General features: G+C 42.4%; 1 protein-coding gene across 4 annotated transcripts in view; it reads right to left on the bottom strand.

Annotated features, from left to right (window-relative positions):
* The window catches only part of ATP10B (ATPase phospholipid transporting 10B (putative)), a 275,419-nt gene that overhangs the window by 71,865 nt on the left and 187,478 nt on the right, over positions 1–16,076 (bottom strand). For all 4 annotated transcript variants that reach the window (XM_025867091.2, XM_073890325.1, XM_073890323.1 and 1 more), the window contains 3 exons: positions 7,561–7,646; positions 4,744–4,850; positions 1,155–1,286 (listed from right to left, as the gene is read on the bottom strand). In XM_025867091.2, the coding sequence (XP_025722876.2) occupies positions 1,155–1,286; positions 4,744–4,850; positions 7,561–7,646 (325 nt within the window). The remainder of the gene's footprint in view (positions 1–1,154; positions 1,287–4,743; positions 4,851–7,560; positions 7,647–16,076) is intronic.

Raw genomic sequence — 16,076 nt, 5'->3', positions numbered from 1 at the left:
TCTGCATAAAATTATTCTTCCTACCACTGTGCTTTGCTTGTGCTATTCCCAGGGCTAAGAATGATCCTCTCTTTTCACAGCTGCCTGCTCATCCTGTGGTGAATGACAACTGCATTCAGGGATCAGCTCCAACTACCCCTTCAAGGAAGACTTCCTCCCCTGATGCTCTCATATTACTAATATTAGGGTGAATAATGGCCTCCTCCAATGTCCACACCCTAATTCCTTGGACCTATCAATATGCTATCTTACATGGCAAAAGGGGCTTTGAGAATGTGATTTAAGTTAAGGGTCTTGAGATGGGGTTAGAGTATCCTTGATTATCCAGGTGGGCCCAATGATGTAGTTATAAATGTCCTTATAAAAATGAGGCATAGGGAGATACTACTAGAGAAAAAGGAGAAGGAAGTGTGAGCAGAGATTGGAGTAATGCACTTTGAAGAAAGAGGAAGGAGTCACTAGAAGCTCAAAAAGACAAGGGACAGTCTCCCCTCAAAGCCTCCAGAAGGACTAAGCCCTGCTGACCCTTGAACTAATCCAATGGAACTAATTTTGGACATCTGACCTCCAGAGCTGTAACAGAATAAATGAGTATTGTCTTAAGCTGCTAAATTTGTGTTGTCTTTTTATAGCAACAGTAGAAAACTAAGGCAGTACTTGCATGCAGCCCTTACTGTGTAGGACAGATTATACCAATTCTGTTCATGTGTTGGACTTCTTCTTGCTAAACAATGAGCTTTTTAAGGAACAGTCCTCAGACTAATTCATCTTTTTATTTTCTTATGCTAAGAGAGTGCCTGGGTTCAGTAAGTATTTCTTGGCGAAATAAATGATAGATGATATTCCTAATATTTAGAGTACATAATACTTTCAGTAGGTTTTCATAAGCATTTTTTAAAAAGTAATCTCTACCCCCAACGTGGGGCTAGAACTCAGGATCCTGAGCTCAAGAGTTGCACGCTCTACAACTGAGCCAGCCAGGTGCCCCCACAAGCATTTTTATTTGATTGATATTCTATTAAAATACAGAGTGGGATTTATTTTTTATTAACTCTATTTTATAGATGAAGAAATTGAGGCTCAGAGAGCTGAAACAACTTGCCTAAAGAAACAGAAGTTTACCGTGGTCTTGTTCTTTCCAGAACATTCCATACCTACAGCTCCAATGAGGCACATGAGGAAGAGGAGCCCAATGCAGAAGAAGATGTCTGTGTTCATGCGCCGCTCGATCTGGCTGCGTTTGTACCGTGGGCCGCTGTTGTTCAGCATGGCTTTTGTCTCGTGGCCTTTGAGAGAAAATGAGGTAATAAGTCTTTAGCATCTGTTTTCCTCTGGCCTGGATCATATCCTTAGCTCTTCTCACAGGAGCTTGCAATGGAAGAGAAGCTTCTTCCTCTAACCTAAATCTTTCACGCCTCAGGGAGACTGCTGAGAACAGCCGTAGAGGCCTCACACAGTTTGTCACCATGTGTTCACTGAGCATCACCTCCACACCAGACACTGTGTGCACACTGATAGAGCTACTAAGCACAGGTTGTACACTGCACAACTCAAGACACACCCTTCATTTTGTGGTTGTTGTAGATTGATAGGTTTATCATGATAAATTTCTGCAAATGATAGTAAGCTGTCTGGAGGAAGGGCTTTTTTTTTTTTCTAATTTGCACAAAGGCACTGTTATGGGCTAATGGTAGGATACAAGGATGAGACACATGACTCACATTTTGGTGAAAATATTTGAGAAAGCAAATAAATAATTACAGTTAGTAATAAGTCCCATGAAATAAACAATGGGCTGATAAATAAGAGATGGTGGTAGAGAACATGGTCAGGGAAGGCTTCTCAGAGGAGGTGACATATAAGGGACATCAAAAGATAGAGAAAAGAGTTTGGAGAACATCGTTTTGGGCTTGGGGAACAGTATGCGCCAAGGCCCTGTGTCAGGACAGTGCCTAAGGCCAGTAGTTTTCATTCTTGTTTCTTTGCCTAAGGTGTTGCTGTTTCTTATAAAAGAGTGGTAGGGGCCAAAGGCCTCCATCCCAGTCTTAGCCTTGAGCCACTTTACACTTATCTTGGAGTTCTGCCTAAAATTTTGTTCAAAGAGAGGACAACAAAATTTGAAAACTACCAATCTCATCCAGTCACCCTTGTTCCAGTTGGAGACCAGGGACCAAAGAGTAGAAGGGGCCTGCCCAGAGGAAAGAGCCATAACATCAGAGCCATACTGAGAACCCAGGATTCTGATTCCTACTCTTTCTCCTTCTGCCAATTCATGGTACCCAGGCCATACAGCTAAGAGCTGAGAGCCAAGCTGAGATTTTGTCTTTAGACAGAGCCTGTCCTTTGTGGCTGCTAAACTTAAACACCATGCTGTATTCCTCAGCAAATTAAAAAAAAACACCACATATTTGCTGTGCAAAAGTAAAGAAAACCAATATATCAGCACCAGCAGTGAATGGCTTTAATTCTCTTTAGCTGGTTGCCTTGTGGATTTAAAGTGGCAACAAAACAGCAGGAGTGAGCAAACTCTGGGCTTATTAATCAGACTCAAGTTGCTGTAGTTGTGAGGGGGGTTTCCACAGCAATGAGCACAGACTGACTGCGTTCATCAGCACTGTGGCCTTCCCACCTGCTTCAGGCTCACCTCATCATATCAGGGGTCCTCAGACCTCCCTTTTTTCCCACCTGTTCTTCACCTTCTGCGATCCCTCTGTTCTTTTGGTAAACGGTGGGCTCACAGGGAAGGCGGGATGGTGTAATGGTTGGAATGTGGTCTCTAGAGTCAGAGCTTATCTCTGTAGAGACTTGACATTGGGTTACAAGGAATTAATCTCAGGAGACAAATGACCTTGGGCGAATTAATCCCTTTGTACCTCAATTCCTTATCTGGAGAATGAGAGATAATAGTTGTGTATGTGTGTTTGGGGCAGGAGAGTGAATTAATATACACACAGTACTTAAATTACTTCCTTATACACGGTAGGGGTTCAGTAGATGTTTGCTGTGAGGAGCACACACCTTTATGTTGGATTTCTTCCTTCTGCGACGCTCACTTTGGTCTTTTGGGGCCTTTGACTCAGAGGTGCTCCTATTTTGTTTATCCATATTATCAGAGGAGAGAATATGACTCTAGGTCAGTTGCTCCCAACCAGGGGTGATTTTACTCCCCGGGGGACATCTGGCAATGTCTTGAGAGATTTTGAGTTGTCACATCTTAATGGACTCAGCATCTTGAGGTCAGGGATGCTGCTAAACATTCTACAGGCAGCCCCCAACCACAACGAACAATCTAGAACAATCTGCCCCTTGCTCTAGATAACTATACTAAAACAATCAGTACCATTTTTGTACACACTTGAGAGCCTAATATGTGCCAGGCACTGTGTTAAGCCCCTTTCACAGACAATCTCATTTGACCCTTATAACCCTACAAGGTGAGAACAATTAGTCCCCTTGTGTTGAAAGCTTAACCAACATACTCAGGAACACGTAGCCAGCCAGATTTCACCCCCAGGCAGCCTGACTCCTCAGAGTCATGATTCACTCTCTCCCAAATCTGCACCCTCATTTACCATGCTCATCACTCACTCAGAGATTTGCTTCTGATCAGGCAGAGAAGCAAACTCCAAGCCCATGTGGGATTTTTTGGTGAGGTGGGGATTGCTTCAGAGTTTATCTTTAGTAGGTCTATCAGATGGCATTGAACTCCGTTGCCAAAGACTCTTGGAAAGAGTCACCCAAAGTGATGAACACAATCCCCCTCCACCAAGTTAGGGTAAGCTAGCTAGACTGGGACATTATTTTTTTTAAAAAATCTGTTTTTCTTTGACAGTTCCAGAAAGTGAATCTTCCGGTAGACTGATGTTTCAATGCTCTGCCATGTCCATCAAAAGTGGGGTTCTATGAATTCCCAAACAAATCAAATCAAAGAAAAATAACAAACAAGCAAAATATTTCAAGATGTCCTAGTAAGTAGGAGACGCAGGAAAACATAATCTAGGGTCTTCCACTGAAGGTAGACACTCCAAGGAGACTGTGTTTTCTCTACAGAGGAAGAAGTCTGCAGTTGTTGATGTAACAGCTGAAATTTATTGAGCACCAACCGAGTGCTGGGCACTAAGTACTGGATAGATAGCAGTCCCAAGACGGTCCTCTAAGACTTCAGCTTCATTGTGAGAAGTGCTGCTATCTTTTTTTTTTTTTCATCAGAAAGCAAAATCAAAGTAGAAAGGAGAGTTAGAGCAAAATGAATAAATAATACACACATAACTGCAGAAGCAACAACTAAAACCCACTGAGTGCTCACTGTGTTAGACATAATTTGTTTCACGTGTTGGGTCATTTGATCCTCATGAGTACACTATGAGGCTGAGCCAAATGTTCCCATTTGCATAGATGAGGAAATGGAGGCACAATTTTCACAAAAAGGCGGAGTTGTTAAATTGGTGAGATCATTCCTCAGGCTCAAGAAAGCACTCTTCATCCTGCCTTTGATTAGTGTCACAAAACCATCAGAGGTGAACGAGCACGAATCCTTCTTTTGTTCAGATGACTGATGTTGGCTTGGAATCTAAGTACATCTCCTGTGAACCAAGTAAGCTGCTGTGATTCTCACTTTGCTTAGCTGAGAAATAGGAAGTTTCTTGTACCCCTCAGAACTGTTGTGGATTCCCACTGACTGAAGGTGGATTTGGAGGGGCAGGGGAGGGAGGATAAGGGGAAGGCGCAACGTAAGTCAGTGACCTGCATAGATGACGATGCCAACAGCCACCTCAGTGTTTCTGATGGTGCAGCCTCGAAGCAGAAGACTCTCACTGCCAAAGCCAGTTCTTGTCTGGTCAGGATGCTCCCTGGGGATGAAGAAATACCAGGAGTGGTTTGGTGGTCATTTCATGCTATCACTGGGTAGCGTCACAGAATTAGAAGTGATGAGTGAACAGGATCCCTCTCCTCCCTCTTTTTCAGAAGAGCAATGGGTCTTATTAACTTGGCATCTGGTCTCCAGTTTCAAGTACAACCTTCATGGCTCCTGGGAGGCTTGTGTGTGGGGGCTGGACCATTAAAAGGGAATTATCCATCCCTACGGACATCATCATTTATGCGCCTCAAAGTCAGAGCTCTGCTGAAAAAGCATTGGCTTCAGTTTTCTCACTCAGAATGGTTTAGTGTGGGGGACCTGGCTTCTGGCCCTACTGTGTCCCCTCAGGCAGCGTTCCCATGCTCACTCTCACCTGGTTGCTGGGATTGCTGGGATCTGCTGGGACCAGACTGCAGAGTCTGACTGCGCAAGTCCGCCGAAGCCACCAGACAGTGCCCCCCTCACACTGTGAGACGGCAAGGCTCCTCTTGTTGGGAATTACATCTCTCACTTCCCTCTCTCCTGTACCACCCTCCTCTTGCTCCGTCTCTCGTGAAATAAACAGACCTCACGGGAGGGGGATGGTAGCCCTCTGTGCCACAAGTGGGAGGCAGCTCCTGAAAGACGAGAGTTTTTTCCTTGTTCTAGCCTCAGGGCATTGCAGTTTTCCACCTCACACCAGAAACTTCTGAGGCCAACCAACACCAGTTATTACCTGGGGTCTGAGCCTTACTCCATCCTGGTGCCCTTCCTTTGGGATATTTGAGACATTTAAATTCAAATATAACTTCCCCAAAGCATTAGGGAGAACAAAAAGAATAACATCTGAACCCTTAGGGCTTTTCTCTTTTTAGTTCTTCAATACTTCATTTTTCTAGGTCTGGTTATAATTGTCTTTCATTTACTGACGCAGTTAATCATCATGACAACCCTGGAAGATAGGTTATGTTACCATACCCACTTTATAGACTGGGAAACTGAGGCCAGTTCATAGAGTTAGTAAATGGCAGAATGGGGATTCGAGTCCACAAAGCCTGACTCCAGAGTGCTCTACTGCCGCTCAATATGCCTTTTCGTACCAATTATTCCTTACTGTGGTTATAAACCAAGTTTGCTTATAACATTTTAGTTGATTCTTCATACTTCTGGGAAGTCAGAAGGGTGATTATCCTTTCGCGAAAAAGATGAAGCCCAGAGAGGGTGAGGTTAGTGTCACTAACCCAGGGAGGAGAGTTTTCTAAGGCCACACACCTAATACGTGGGACGCCCTAGGACTCGGGGACCCAGACCACAGACAGCAGCTGTGTCATGTGGTTTTCACAACACGAGGGTTCCCAGAGTAATGCCTCACTAACTTGCACTGAATCAGAGTCCTTCCCACTTGCTATTCTTCTGACTCTAACAAGCAAATGTCTGACAGCTGACTTGGGATGAACCAAACGTCGGGCACAAGGGATGGCCGCTTTGCGGGGCCAGGTGGCAAATTCTACCTAAACGGATGCCTGCAACGAGTCCTCTTTGCTGGGAGCGCGAGCCCTTCCCTGCCTGTCTCCATCTGTGCCGTCTGTGCGTTTTAAAATAATTTGTGTTTAAAAGCCACCAGTTATCTTGTATTGTTCTCATCCCTTCCCCTCTCATAGTGTTCCTCACGGCAATAGAGGTGTGAGAAAATGTGAGTGGGAAAGCACAGACATCTGCCTTCCAAGAAGTCTACTTAAGCCTCATCCCAGACCCGATTGGTCGACAGGCCGCCTTACCAAGCTGAGCTCTGTTCTGCACAACAATGCAAAACATACTGGGGCTCCAGTGGGAAGACCTGGATTCAAGTCCTGGTATTGGCTGGTACCTATTGTGTGCCTTTGGGTATATCTGAAAGTCTTAGATCATCCCTATCTGGAAAATGGGGATCCTAATAGTCACTTCCCTGGGTGGTTGTACAGAGTGAGAGATGATGTTCCATGTAAGTACTCTAGAAACTGTGAAAGCACTGTATGAGGGCATGTATTCTCATCGTTACTGTCACTCTTTTTTGGTCTGTCTTTGCCTTAAGACCAGTAGTCTGATGTGGGAGCAGAATTACAGTCAAATTCTCAGGCCAAACTAAAGTTGAGGCATAAGAATAACACTAATGCTAAGAGCACATCCACCATGGACCGTTTACTCTGTGCCAGTTGCTGTGCTATGTGATAAACTACCAAATTCGTAGAAAACACAAGTCCTATGATGTAGACCTTATAAGCTTTGTTTTACAGATGTGACAACCAAGGCCCAGAGAGGTTAATGAGTTTACTCAAAGTCACACAGCTTGTAAGTGATAAAACCCGATTTCAAACCTAAGTCTGTCAAACTCAAAAGTCCCCGTTTTTACCTGCAATGTAATATAAGCTCTTTTAGAACACGGACATCAGTGAAATCTTGCCTTTCCTGAATCAGAGTGTGGTCATGACTTTGATGTTATTTCACCAGAGGTTTAAAAAGAATTAGTAAATTTAAGACTGCAAGATAATTAACTGCCGCTCTGGCGCCAAAAAAAAAAAAAAAAAAAGAGAATAAGAAAATTTTCCCAATGTCGTTAGATTTCTTTAGCATTTCTTTACATCCTCAAGACCAGGACACTTATCTCTTTGGCCGTGTCAAGAAAAGATGTGTTCTAGCTGCAAGGGAAAATAGTTACCAGCAGCACAGGGGCATTAGATACTTACATATAACCCTTAAATTTGTTGAGGTGGTTGTTGGGTTTCTCACACACGATGGTGTTGCAGAAATGTTCGGGTTCGAACTGTACAACCTGTGGGGGAGAGAAACACCAGGAAGTCATTAAGTTAGAGGGATCTAGTTTCAATAGGATCACCAGGAGAGCTAATCACTGTTAGAACCATCACAACTAAGGCAATCCCTGCTTTGTCACATCGTGATAGTTGTAAAATGTTAGAAGAAGAGTGAAATCCTCATTAAGAAGGAGGAAGCAGATGCACTGAAAATGCTGGAAAGTTGGAGGCACGGCAGAGGGAGCCCCCTGCCTGGCCAACAGCTCTCTGGCGGGTCTGGGTTTGAGTTTCCAGACCAGCGCCATCCAACAGAACCTACAGCAACGATGGAAGTGTTCTAAGTCTGCATGTCCAATATGGAAGCTCCTCATCACCTGTGGCTATCGAAATGTGGAAATATGGCCGAGAAACTGACTTTTAAATTTTATTTAATTTTAATTAAAGTGAAATAGCTACATGTGGCAAGTGGCTACCACATTGGGCAGCACAGACATAATCAAAAAGAGGTTACAAATCACACAACCTAGAGATAACCAGAATATTCTTGTGTATATAATACTTGTAGGGTTTAAAAATATATGTATAATTAAAAAATATACAAACACCTACATGTATGTATGGGTACACATACATTTATGCATTTCAAAAAATGAGATGGTGTTCATATAAACTGGAAATTTTTACATGTTAAGTTTTTTATACATCTTTATTAACACCGGCATAGAAACCTGTTAATATGAATGCCACCATATTCATTTTTCACCATTTCACCATGGCACATTTATATCATCTCAATTTGTTTTTCTATTATGAATGTGCTGTGGAAATTGTAGCTAATAAAACACAATAAACAGCATATATTGTATTCGTTTCTGCCAGATGCCGAGATGAGAACTTCATGTATATTATTTATTTTTAAGCTTACAATTATTCTATGAAGTAGAAATACTAATTATCCCCTCTTTAGGGATGGAAAAACCATGGCTCAGAAGGGTAGGCAGGCTTCCCGTGGCCGCTGCACGACTGGGATTTCAATCCAAGTGTGACGAGAGGGTCCCCTGTCCTTTACTTGCACAGCACGCTGCCCCCCAGCGAACGTTCCTGTAGCAAAGTACTTCAGACACATGCTTGCCTTTTTTTCCATGATTTGTCTTTCGTTAGGTATCTAGGTGTATAAAATCTTACAGTCCAATGGGGGAGGGGCACAAACGGAGGTGGGGGAGGTCTCCCCACATGGGTTAATGTTCCTTTTACCTTTTGAGCCTCAGTCTCCCATCTGTAGAATGGGGCTAACTCCACTTTCCCTGTCTATCTCATTTGTGCCCCAGCGGACAGAATCCGTGTGGAAAGTATTAGCAGAGGTAACATGCCATGCAGTAGAAGGAAGGAATGCTAACTAAAGGTGGGGTGAGAAATGGTTTCCTGGGTAGAGCTTTTGAATGCGGACTGAATTTATCGGTGAAAGTTTCAAGGTACAGCTGTTCAAAGGGGCAAATTGATTAGAAGAAACGATAGCATTCTGGCTTCGTATAAATATACTGTCCATTGGATCTGTGGGGGCGCCAACATAAATAAACTCTCCACTCACTTGAAATAAATTACCCATCCAGGAGTTTCTAAAAATATGGCCCTTTTCTCTCCAGGTATTGATTCTTTCAGGGACAAACACTTGCCGAGTCCTGAGATGATGACAAATCACACCGTAATTTGTCAGCTGCTTTCATGCCCCTGATTAAGCCATGTGCTTCGCTCCGATCCATATCACTCGGCTCATTGCAGGCTTTCTAAATCCAAACTCATTTCAGATATGAGTGGCAGCGGGTCTCAGAGCTAATGATCCTGCTGCAGTGAGTGCCGGGTGTCTGTTGAATCACACCTGGCAGATGCCGGCTATGTGAGGTTGGCCTCTCTTGTCCCTGCGCTGGGGCTTCCCAGTGACCTTCCTCAAGTGTCCCCTGTTCTCATTTTCTTCTGGGCACTGGCCTTGGGTCCTCTGTCCATCTCCCTCTCTTCCTGAGGAGGTGACCTCACCCTTTCTAGCTACCTGTCCCCTGGGCTCCTTACTTCCCTCCCCAAAATGGGCTGTAAAGAGGGGCATGTGGGTCTTGCTATCTTCAAAGATAAGCTCTCGGGATCGCTTGCTTTGAAGACTTGCTGTAGCCACTCCAGGGAGCTGCTAGGAGAGCCCAAGGACAGAGGGCATGGGGGGAACTGCCAAACTCCTACAAGGTCCTTATTTTAGCCTCATTCAGGAGTTTCTGAGACCCTTCTGATTCATTACAGCACAGATTTTCATAGCTTGTGGACAAAGCCCACCCAACCATTTCTTTCTGACTCAGCCCTTTACCTAAGAAAGCCCTGCTAATAAGCAAAAAGGCCTGGGGAGCCCTCAGGGTCCATGAAAAGATAGCCCCTTCCCAGAGAGGAGTGTGTGTGTCTCTGCAGCTCTTTAGACCAGATCCACTTCCCTTGAACACTTACTATGTGCCAGGCACCTGTCATTAAGTTGTCACAGTAACTGTAGGAGATTTTGACAGATGGGCAAATAGAGACTGAAGTAAAGCAATTGTCTCAGGGTTGGTAAGTAACCCCCATGACTGCGGTTCACATCCTTGGAATCCAAAGCCAATTATCATCATCGTTGTTGCTATGGTCATTGTTACCGTCATCAATACATTTAATCCTCTCTGTCCTCCTGTTTTTTATTATTATTGCTTCAGCACTTACTGAATGCTTGTTATGTGCTAAGAACCAGCTAAATATTTTATACATGCTATTTCCTTTAAGTCATATAATAACTCTGTCAGGCAGGGACTATTATTATAATTATTTTTTAAAGATTGTATTTATTTGACAGAGGGCAAGAGAGCGCAAGCAGGGGGAGTGGTAGAGGGAGAGGGAGAAGCAGGCTTCCCACCGAGCAGGGAGCCCCATGTGGGGCTCGATCCCAGGACCCTGGGATCATGACCTGAGCTGAAGGCAGAGGCTTAACTGACTGAACCACCCAGGCTCCCTAGGCAAGAGACTATTATTATCTCTATTTTACAAGTGAAGGAACTAAGGTTAAGGAGATCCCAAAGACCTACAGCTAGCAAAGTGAGAAGGCAGGCTTTAACTGTGGGACTTCTGATGCCATACACTTTGCTCTCTCAAACAATGGTGTTATTTTGATGCACAAAGGAAAGATTAGTGTTTAAGATCTCCCCTTGGGAGGGGGGTGGAGGGATGAGGTAACTGAAGGATGGACATTAAGGAGGGCATGTAATGTAATGAGCACCGGGTATTATATAAGACTGATGAATCACAGACCTGTACCTCTGAAACCAATAATACATTGTATGTTAATTAATTGAATTAAAATAATTAAAAAAAAAGATCTCCCCTTGGCTCTATTTCCTTTCCTGTGTTCTTTTTCCACTTTCTATAATCTAAGTACCTGATATAATAAATTTATATATATGGAATTAAAAAACAAACCCAAAAAACTGAGCTCATAAATACAGAAAATGGATTGGTGGTTGCCAGAGGTGGGGGTGGGTGGAATGGGTAAAGAGAGTCAAAAGGTACAAACTTCCGGTTAAAAATTAAGTAAGTCATGCAGTGCAATGTACAGCGAGATGACTACAGTTAATAACATTGCATTGTATGTTTGAAAGTTGTTAAGAGAGAACTTAAAAGTTCTCATCACAAGAAAAAAATACTAACTGTGAGGTGATGCATGTTAACTAGACTTATTGTGATTTCACAATATATACAAATATCAAAACATTATGTTATATACCTAAAACTAATATAATAAGTCAATTATATCTTAGTAAAAAAATAAGCAAGCTCCAATGCCTAGAAATCATCATTATTATCATTATCACGATCACCATCACCCTTCTTAAGGTGGGTCAAACAAGGAAGCATAAAAAATCTAAACTACATCATATTGTCATGCTGAACTTTGATTTGCCTCCATTAAATGTTTTTATTTGATTGTTTCTAAAAGATTTTATGTTTTATGAAAGGTGTTTCTTTTTTTTTTTTTTTAAAGATTTTATTTATTTATTCGTGAGAGACAGAGAGAGAGAGGGAGAGGGAGAGGGAGAAGCAGGCTCCCAAGGAGCAGGGAGCCCGATGCGGGACTCGATCCCAGGACCCTGGGATCGTGACCTGAGCCGAAGGCAGATGCTTAACCAACTGAGCCACCCAGGCGCCCAAAGGTGTTTCTTATAGTCATTGGTTCACTCTCATCCTCTTTTCTGGTGTCTACATACACATCTGGTAGGTAGGCAGTCAAGGCATTTCTAGACCAGGGTATCCCAATTGTTTGGCACTACTGACATTTGGGGCTGGATAATTCTTTGATGTTTAGCAGCATTCCTGGCCTTCACCAACTTGATCCTAGTAGCACCCTCTCTTTCTGCCAGATGTGATGACCAAAAATGTTTACAGACATTCCCCAGTATTTCCTGGGGGTAGAACTAAGAATTGCTCTAGAACCAAGTCCAGGCTAAGGAGATATAAAGTTGCCCAGATTGAGAACACACTCTATCCTATCTGTCCATCAGGAGAGGACACGATAGGATTTTTTTTCTCTCTCTCTTTTTTTTTTTTTTTTCTCTTCAATTGGAAAAAAAGGTTAGATTTCATGACTGGGGGTTCCTAATGACTTGAATGATGAGAAATCTGCATATATCACTTTGTCCTATATATACTATAGAAACTATTATATAAGCATGGTGGAAGTTTCCTTACAATATATGTATCATGCTAAGGTTAAAAATAAAAGGGGATTGATAATGAAAAGAAATGAATTCATTGTCTAAAATATAATAGAAAGTATTCAGAAAATACCACAACTAATAAGCAATGCAATGTGTTATGTTTTCCAAGTGTATTTGCATTTTAAAGCAGGGTAACTTTGAAGGGTAGAGGTTAAGACACTACCTAGACTGGGACATTCTTTTGAGGATTTTACTATGTGTGTATGTGTGTGTGTATAAATATATATATACATATAAAAATATATAAGTATATATATGTTTAAATTTTTTAAGCATTTAAGAGGTTTTCTTTTGCCACCTCTATGAAGCCCACCCAAATCTCCAGAGACTGTCTCACCCCAACCAATGAGAATTTGTCCTTTTTACGTGCTTCCACACCACATTGCTTACACCTCCATTAACACTTATGAATCTGTGTTTCCTCTATGCAACTGCCAGCTTTCTCTGGGGCATCTCCCATAATACTTTGTGGCAACAGGCAACACCACCAAGATTTGTTGAGAGAAGGTTAGTCCTGGAGAGGGTGATGTGAGGAACATATATATTGAAAAGTGATGGATGAGGAGATGAAGGAAGAGCTCTCTGTAAAGACTGCCCAAAACAATTAGGAAAAGCCCCAGTGACAAATCTTAACTTTGATTCATGGGAATAAGACTGCTTCTTGTAAGGAAATTCTTTGGCTCAACTTAAAAAAAAAAAAAAAAAAGTAGTCAAAGAACTAGATCCTAACATTCCAACATGGGCCAGACTAGTCTCCCATTCATTCATTCATTAATTCATTCAGTAAAATTCATTCATCAATCAAACATTTATTGAATATCCATAATATATGAGCCATGGGAGAAGTAAGAGAGAATTGGAAAGAAGGGAGAGGTTTTTGACACAAATCATTTATTGCAGTGATAAAACAACTCAAAATTCCCAGTTTAGCCCAGGTACATCAATGGCAGTATCTGTAAAAGCAAAGGAAAGTGGGCCAAGTGCTAGTGTGTCATGACTCCCCGGGATTAAGGTATCCTCACTGACTTATGGCCCAGAATCAACAAGCTGCACCCTCCGAGGGCCACCGGGAAGGCCAAGGTTTAGCAAAGAGGCTGAAATATGTTCCAGTAACAAGAATGGGCCTTTTCGCCTGCACTGGCCTCAACTTTTACTTTTCTCGGCCCTATTTTCCACTATTCTTCATAAATGAAGTTCAAGTTGATTAATAAATGTGATTACATAAATGTATGAATGATGTTTCGAAACTGTTTGTAGTGGGCAGTTCTTTTCTGCCTACGCACCTTCCAGTCTAATCCCTTTTCATTAACAACCCTTTGACTTCCTTTTGGGCTATTACCTCTCCTCCGTGGTTTGTAATCTTGATGGGACTCTAGGTCAAGATGCCCTGCCCACTAGACTCTCCCACTGTGGGACTTTGACTTGAGTGGAATGACTCAAGGAAGAAAAACAAAGGAGATCATTAAGTAATTGTTGTTCCCAGTACTCGCCCACCGCGCTGAGGCTTCCTGGTTCTTGTTTCTGAGCCTGGGTTTTCAGCTTTCCTTTGATTCTGTGAGCCATGCTGTGTGCTTCTTCCCCTTCACCCCACCTGCCCCTGCATTTTTGCAAGGATACTATTTTGCTTAAGTTAGCCAGAATCATTTCTGCTTCTTGCAAATAAAGAAGTCTAATCAAAACAGTGACCGATTCAGTCCTATGGATATATCTTGGCCTTTAAAAAAATAATGATTTTTATTTATTTGGTAAAATTGCAGTTCACAAAATGCTGTCCCTTATTGATCTGATTTTATTCAATCTTCCCAGCTCTCTTGTGAAGTGTTGAGGACAATTTGGCCCCATTTTATTGGAGAGAAAATTGAGTGTTGTTTGTACTAAGTAGCTTGCCCAAGATTACACAGCTCATGAGCACCCAAGTTTGTCTGATTCTAAAGGTTATACATGTTCTTTGCTTGGCATAAGCATTTAATGCTGTCTGCCCACAGAAAAAAACCCTCTCAGCCTTTTTCATGCTTTCTTTGCAGGTTTTCCATATTGATAACTCTCTTAAACTTTTATTGCCAAGCTTAAGGGTTAGACTTCTTAAGGACCCATGTGTCCACCACAGACCGTAGCAATTTGTCCTTCCTTGGGACAGACAATTCTTAATATCCATGCCATTCACTTGAAACTTGTAATGCTTATAATTGCTTATGCTTATAATTGCTAAATACCAAGTTGTTTCTATAAGCCAATTGGTAGATTAGACATTGCAAATTGTCTATAAATCCCTATATGCAGCAAGATGCTGTCCATAGACAGCATAAAGATAAGTCTCATACATGGTTTTCTAATTTCCTTAATTTTTTTTAAGATTTTATTTATTTATTCATGAGAAACAGAGAGAGAGAGGCAGGGGGAGAAGCAGGCTCCCAAGGAGCAGGGAGCCCAATGCAGGACTCGATCCCAGGACCCCGGGATCATGACCTGAGCCGAAGACAGACGCCCAACCATCTGAGCCACCCAGGCGCCCTTCTTTCTTTTTTTTTTTTTTAAAGATTTTATTTATTTGAGAAAGAGAGAGAGAGCATGAAAGGGGGAGGGGCAGAAGGAGAGGGAGAAGCAGACTCCCACTGAGCAAGAAGCCTGATGCAGGGCTTGATCCCAGAACGCTGGGATCATAACCTGAGCCAAAAGCAGAGGCTTAACCCACTGAGCCACCCAGGCACCTCAATTTTCTAATTTCTTTAGGAATTCTTGAGATCAGTAAGTTACAAATCTAAATTCATAGTACCTTTTTGTTTTATTTTCTTAAATAATGGACACTGAAAGGACAATTGCTTTCAGTTCAGAGGGCTTGGGAGGGGTAAGGTTATCAAAGATTTTTGAGAGTCACAAAGGGTTTTTAAATTAAAAAAAAAAAAAAACAGGTACCCATAGTCTTAAGTTCTTAGAGGACAGAAGTACATTTTAGATCACCTTGAAACCCCTCCATAGCTATTAGGAAATATTCAAGAAAGATTCTGCTAATTGAAGAGAGAAATCAGCTAAACTCTTTCCTTAAGCACAGAATGTACTTATTTACTGAGTTTTTACTTTGAGCCTGTGAAAAAGAAGAGTTGAACCAGGGATTGCCAAGCTTCTGTGCAGCTCTCACTCTGTTTCCACATGACCCTCAGGCTAGATGACTGGAAAAACCAGCCCGTACCAGGGAGAGGATGACAAAGCAGAACTAGCTCATTTGTGGAGTGTTCGTGTAGGCGGAGCAAGGTTTCAGGATACACAGACCACACCCCCTGGGGTGGCTACACAGGAGATAACACTGCATGCAACCTTAGGAGGATACTATTTAAAGTTTTGCTTTTTTTTTTTTTTTTTTTTAAGCTTATTAGTTTGGATAATGCCAGAATCAAATGTTCTTCACGTCCTAGCTGCTGAGCCAGGTGACTAAGGTTTCCTTCCTGGCATGTGAACTGAACAACCTTCTGATTTCTGAGAATTCCATCTGAAAACTAATGACAGTTACCAGCATTCGATAACCTTCCTGCTCCCAGTCAGTCGGAGTTCTTTTCAAGATAACCTGCAACAGAGTGACTGGCAGCTACTTTCCTTTCTGACTCTGGGTGAGGAGATGGGTCTGAATATGCAATCACCCTGGTCTCCCTGCCTGCCCAAGAGATTCCCACTAAAACACACAGA

The sequence above is a fragment of the Callorhinus ursinus genome, unplaced genomic scaffold, assembly GCF_003265705.2.
Source record: "Callorhinus ursinus isolate GAN/ISIS: 27379988/994484 unplaced genomic scaffold, GSC_fseal_2.0 scaffold3, whole genome shotgun sequence".
Classification (NCBI taxonomy): domain Eukaryota; kingdom Metazoa; phylum Chordata; class Mammalia; order Carnivora; family Otariidae; genus Callorhinus; species Callorhinus ursinus.
Note: the sequence above shows the minus strand (reverse complement) of the source record. Positions and strands in the feature narration are given on the sequence as shown.